General features: G+C 50.5%; 1 protein-coding gene across 4 annotated transcripts in view; it reads right to left on the bottom strand.

Moving 5' to 3' along the window:
* Positions 1-1891: 1891 nt before the first annotated feature.
* Armc9 (armadillo repeat containing 9) overlaps positions 1892-6000 on the bottom strand; it is a 136744-nt gene continuing 132635 nt past the window's right edge. For 3 of the 4 annotated variants that reach the window (XM_028876222.2, XM_037210043.1, XM_028876223.2), the window contains exon 24: positions 1892-5551. In XM_028876222.2, coding sequence (XP_028732055.1) covers positions 5359-5551 — 193 coding nt within the window. In that variant the 3' untranslated portion in view covers positions 1892-5358. The remainder of the gene's footprint in view (positions 5552-6000) is intronic. The other variant, XM_028876225.2, reaches the window with a different exon arrangement.

Below are 6000 nucleotides of genomic sequence, written 5' to 3'. Positions count from 1 at the left end.
ACATCTCGGGGAGAGGATAGTTGTTCAACTGAATGAAAATGGGAGCAACGTCACAGTGTGTGCGGGAACCCTGACAGGTTCAGTTCTGTCAAATGGAGTAGATATGGGGCACTTTCTATGTGGCAGCTAGTCAGTAATGCCCTCTGTCCAGTCAGAAGCCTGCATCTGTGTCCTCTCATAATGAATCAGGCTTTGGGCAGCTTTGGTCCATGGGAGAAAAGTACTCATGGAACCAGGAGAGACTCAGAGCATCTGAGTGTGACCTGGCATGGCAGTGGGAAACCCGAGATTACTGTGAACAAGCCCAGCCACCTGGCTGGAAGATGAAGCCTCACTGAAGGAAAACTAAAGGCCCAGCCTCCTAACTGCCAGACAAGAGGGAGGTCCCTGTTCGCAGATGCACAATCCAGCAGTCCAGCTAAGTTCTGAAGATGATCCAAGCACAGCCCGAGTTGCCGATGTTCCCATTTGTAAAGCTAAGAAAAGGCTGTTTGGGAAATGGTTTGTTATATGCAAAGGCGAAGTGTAACACTCAATACAATTCACCACGAAGAGCATCAAGTGAGATTAAAATGATCGGGCAAATAGGTGCAGCCACCCAAGCCAGAGGGGTGCTGTCAGGCACACTGGGAAGCCCCGGGGATCCCTCCAGATCCTGAACCAGGACTATGGGAAGCGAGATGTTCATGTTCACTCAAGATTTGAGAAAGAACCTGAAAACTCACAGATCATGATAAATAATACTTTATTTTTTTAATTTTTATTTTTTTTGATAAATAATACTTTAATGCAGTATTTAAAAAGTCAAATAAGGTCGAGGCCAGCCGAGTAGTCTATAGAGTGAGTTCCAGAACAGGCACCCAACCTACATAGAGAAACCCATCTCAAAAAAAACCAAAAGAAAAAAAAAGTCAAATAAGGAAACTTGCCCATGTGCCTATCTGCTTACTTTATAAATGAAGTTTGTTGTAACAGGGACCAGGATTAGGAACTAGGCAAGCAGGCAGTGTCATACAAGTGCAGGGTCAGACTTGCTTTCATTTATTTATTCAAACTTTGAGTTGGGCACAAACTTTTAAAAAGTGGTGATATTTTTAATCCCAGTACTTGGGAGGCAGAGACATGTGGATCTCCAAGTTTGAGGCCAGCCTGATCTAAATAGTGAGTTCCAGGACAGCCAGGGCTACACAGAAAAACCCTGTCTCAAGAAAATTGGGGGGGGGGGAATCAATGCTTAGAAGGAACTGCCATGGGGCCGCAGAGCTGGGCTCGGCTTCCAGGACAGAGGCTCCTCAAGCCACCTGAGGTCCCCATTCTTTCAGAAGTCCTCCAATGTCTTCCTCAGTCACTGGCATTTTTTAGGTGCCACATGACTAAACCTCCACAGATTACTTTCTTTTGGAAACAGGGTCTTACAGCTCTGGCTGGCCTGGAATTTGCTTGGTAGACCAAGTGGGCCTTGAACTCACAGAGATCCATCTGCCTCTGCCTCCAAGAGCAGGGACTGAAGGTGTGCGCCACCGCTCCTGGTTTGGAGCTCCAGACTACTTTTTAGAAAGTCTTGCTGGGGCTGGAGAGATGGCTCAGCTGGAAAAAGCCCTTGTTTTACAAGCTTGACGATCCCAGTTCAATCCCCAGAACTCACGTATGGGGGAAGGAGAAGTGACCCCACAAAGTTGATCTCTGACCTCCACGTGTGTACCATGGCAACTGGAAAACCTGTACTCACTCACAGACCACATATTTGCATAATAATAAATAAATGAAATTAAAATATTTTATTTGAGCTGGGTGGTGGTTGTGCACACCTTTGATCCCAGCACTAAGGAGGCAGAAGCAGGCGGATCTCTGAGTTTGAGGCCAGCCTGGTCTACAGAGCAAGTTCCAAGACAGCTAAGGGCTACACAGAAAAACCTGTCTCAAAAAACAAACAAACAAACAAATGTTTTATTTGATTTTCCCCCTGTAGACTGGGTTCATCTCCAGTCTCGGCAGGGCAAGCAGACACTTGGAGTACTTGATTATTTATGAAAAAGTTGTTCAAAAGCTCTATCTTATTTTCAATTACATGTATGAATGTGTCTGTGAGGGGCCTGGCTGCATGAGTGCTGGCCCTGAGGTCCTCTCGAGAGCGGTACACACTCTTAACCACCGAGCGTCTATCGAGACCCAAGTTGTCAAACCTTTTAGAAAGGGTCAGGCAGGCGGATCTGGGGTTTGGAGACAGCAAGTTCCAGGCCAGCCTGGGTCACACAGGGGAACCTATTAAAACCAGGCCTATTGCTAGTTTCAGTGTGTGCTTCGAGCAGGCCTTGTAGGAGCGCTAAGGGTAAGGCTTACGTTCCCAGAGAACAACCCACTCCTTGCTTGGTGATCTCAGTGTGCTGAGCCCTCACAGGATTCCCTCGTCCCTCTAAAAGAGCACCTCTTCTCCTCCCCAGACAACAGACAAGCAGCCTGACTTCCACCCGGGTGGGGGCTTGAGGGAGAGATCGCTGTTGCCTTCATTCCGGGGCCTGAAAAGATGACTCTCCCCAGCCTGGGTGTCTGCTGCTCCCACGCCAGGCAGGGAAAGGCTGTGCCAGGCACTGGCACCTGTGGAATCTCGGGGGTGTTGGCTGGTGTGGTGGAGTGCCTTCTCCATGATGCTCCTTTGCAGTTCATCCCCAGGTCCCATCACAGAGTGACTTGACACCAGAGTCCTCTGCCACACGCTGTGTGCCCTGCAGACACCCTTACTTTGGACATCCACAGGCAGAGCTAGGAGGTCAGCAGGCTCTTCAGGCCTTAAGTGCAGAGGGAGGCACATATTTCTGGAGTATTGGAGAGAGATGTGACGGCCAGACCCGGGTGGGGCAGGAGACAGGTCAAGCTGGCCACATTTCTAAGCCCTTTACAGATGTACAGGGGGCTGGAGATGGCTCAGTGGCTAAGAGCATTTGCTGGTCTTGCAGAGGACCTGCCATTCCCAGGGCCCACAAGGTGGCTCACAGCCCCCTCTAACTCCAGTGTGAGGGCTTCTGAGACCTTCTTCTGGCCTCTGTGGGCACCAGGCACACACATGTGCACACACAAAGATTTCAGGTCAAGATACATAAAACCAGCCAATCTGAAAACAACCACAGAAACCCAAACAACTGTTTGAGGAGCCTGAGTCTACTTTGTATTCTAGATCACACCTTATCCTCCTTCTAAAAACCAGGTCTCATGTAGCCCAGGCTGGCCTCAAACTCACTATGTAGCACAGGATGATCTTGAACTTCTCAGTCCCATGGCTCCCCGTCCTGAGTGCTGAGTGACAGGTGAGTGTGACCACGTATGGTCTCTGGTACTAAAGATGGAACCCAGGGCTTGCATGCTAGGCGAGCCCTCTACCTCATAGCTACATCCCTGGGCCCAGAGCATAGTCTTGTTTTTAAATTTGTTTTTTCAGAACTTTTACATGAGCAGTGTGTCCACATCTTTTCCCGTCCCCTTCATACGTTATATCTTTCCGCAGGGTTTAGAGCCGTGGTTCTCGCCCTTCCTAATGCTGTGCCCTGTCCAGTAGGCCCTCAGGCTGTGCTGACCCCAACCATAAGCATTACTTTCATTGCTGCTTTATAACCGAATTCTGCTATTGTTATGAATCATAATCATATCTGATTTGCAGGATATCTGATATGTGACCACTGTGAAAAAGTCATTTGACCCCTCCCCCGGAAGGAGTCACAACCCACGGGTTGGGAACCCCTGGTTTAGAGGCTGCAAACACCCTGGCTGAGGCTGAGCCTGAGAACGAGGCTCCCTGAGCTCCTTATTGGCTGGTAGTTGGTTCATGTGAGGAATGAGGAGCCACCTTTCACCAGCCACCCTGGCCCAGCATCTGGGAAAAGACTTCCGGCGTAGCCTTCTCCATCTGGTTGGCTGGATGGTGTGGCTTCATGTCCAGCTTAGACTCTATGAAGGCCAGGGAAGCTGAGTCTGGAATCTGCCATTCCCTGTGACCACAGTGTTTTGAGGTCAAAGGCTACCCCTTTTTCTCCTCTGGGCGCAAAGGATGACCAGGTAACCTCTTCTCACCAGGAGGGCAGTCAAGGCCTCTCCCAACCCTCCTCCCATGGCTCGGTCTGAGGAGATGGTGCCTGGATAGTGGTGCTCTGACCGCCTCACGCCTGGGCAGCCTGGAGGGGCTGGCATTCCTGGGATCCTCCACACCCAGGATCTCAGAGACAAGTGTCTCTTCACATCCATCCCCTGCAGCTGCTGGTAGAGAACCAGAAGCCGATGGGTCATCAGACACGTGACAGTGAGCTTGGGAAAGAAGCCGTCTTCACTTCCTGTAGGACTGACTGCCTGGAGGAGAGAAGCCAGAGCGAGATGCCAGTGCCAAGTGGTCCCCGCACAAAACCCCTCTGTCCCACACAATCCCTTCTTCAACTGCCCTCGTGCAGATGAATAATGAGAACTTTCCCTCCCGGGTCCTGGCTCTGTGGCCTGCCCTGGTCCTTCCTCACAGGAAGCTGCTGCCTGGTCGGTTTGCTCAATGTGCCTCCTGGCAATAGTTCCCTGTTTGCTGAGTCCACGGGACATATGGAATCTACCACTCCGGGACTCTGGACACCAGGCTTGGGCCATGTGATGTTGCTGGACGTGGGGTATGGCCAGCTATCAGCTACAGGGTATTATTATTGTGATGAACGTCAACCGAGACTCCCCAACCCTGTGCAGACTGGAAACACAGCTGGGTCAGAATGGCCTGACCGCTTCCCTCCTGGCCAGGCTTTCCATGGTCCCTTGGCACTCCTCAGGGCCTGAGAGGAAGTAGCCTGACCTGAACCAGAGGGGATAGGGAGAGCCCATCATGGCTTAGCCATGGCTCATTACCTGGCTAGAACGCCAGGGCCTAAGCTGTACCCAAGCTGGCGACTGCTGCTTGACATCTTTGCTCTCTACGTTTGTTCTTCTTGTCAGTAAAGCCCAGCTGGGGAGATCAGTCAACTGGTTGAGACTGAAATAGGGTGAGAAGATGGAGAGGCTGGGTTTGAGCGGAGCCTCCCACCAGAAGGTGGATCTGAGTTCTAGACCAACCTTATGCAGCCAAGACAGGTGAGAATGGCCTTTGCAAGCCCCAGATGTGGGAATCTTATTTCTAAGGGATATGATCTTCAGGGTGTCATTCAGCTAGCTTATACACTAGCTGCCTAACTACGAGCAATGAATAAACAGCAAATGTTAATAAAGGACAGGTCCCCGGGCAAAGGAAGTCACTGGAAAAGGCCCTGGTCCTGTAGGGAAATGTGCCTTTCCCATTTGCCTGGGCACAAATAGTTCATGGGCCCAAACACAGGAGCACAAGGACTTCCTCTGAGGCTCCCATCAGGGTGCTGGCTGACCTATGTGCAGGCCCCTCGTGGAGGATGCTGTGGAGGCTGGGCGGCTGGCCTGGTGGGGACCACTTGGGGAGAACTGTGGGGCCAGAGACGATGCTTTCGCCTTGAGTGTGTTCAGCTCCATGGTCTCTGGAGTACTGGGTACCCGGGACTTGAAGGTGAAAGCTGACGCGAATTCCCTAGGAGAAAAGAAATGTACAGTCTACAGTCACAACTGTTAAACAAAAAGTCAGGATTATAAGAGGGAAGCCACTGACTCTGTGAGCCCCAAGATGTGGAGTCATATTACAGGGGAGGAGGAAAATGATGAGGAAGAAATAACAGCTAAGAGGTTAACAGGGTGGGGAAGGGGATGAGGGCCTGGGGGAGTACTGACATTTAATTAACTTATTTGGTTTTTTTGAAATAGGGTCTTAGTATATGGCTCTGGCTGCCCTGGAACTTGCTATGTAGATTAGGATGACCTGGAACTCAGAGATTATCCTGGCTCTGCCTCTCCAGTGCTGGGATTAAAGGTGTGCACTACCATGCCCTGCCAAAATGTTTATATTTATTGATTGATTGATTGATTTTGGGAGAGGGAGCACATGCCACAGAACACACAGGGAGGTCAGAGGACAACTTGCTG

Source organism: Peromyscus leucopus, chromosome 13 (genome assembly GCF_004664715.2).
Source record: "Peromyscus leucopus breed LL Stock chromosome 13, UCI_PerLeu_2.1, whole genome shotgun sequence".
NCBI classification, from domain to species: domain Eukaryota; kingdom Metazoa; phylum Chordata; class Mammalia; order Rodentia; family Cricetidae; genus Peromyscus; species Peromyscus leucopus.
The sequence above is the reverse complement of the archived record's forward strand: the minus strand, read 5'-3'. Positions and strand labels throughout refer to the sequence as shown.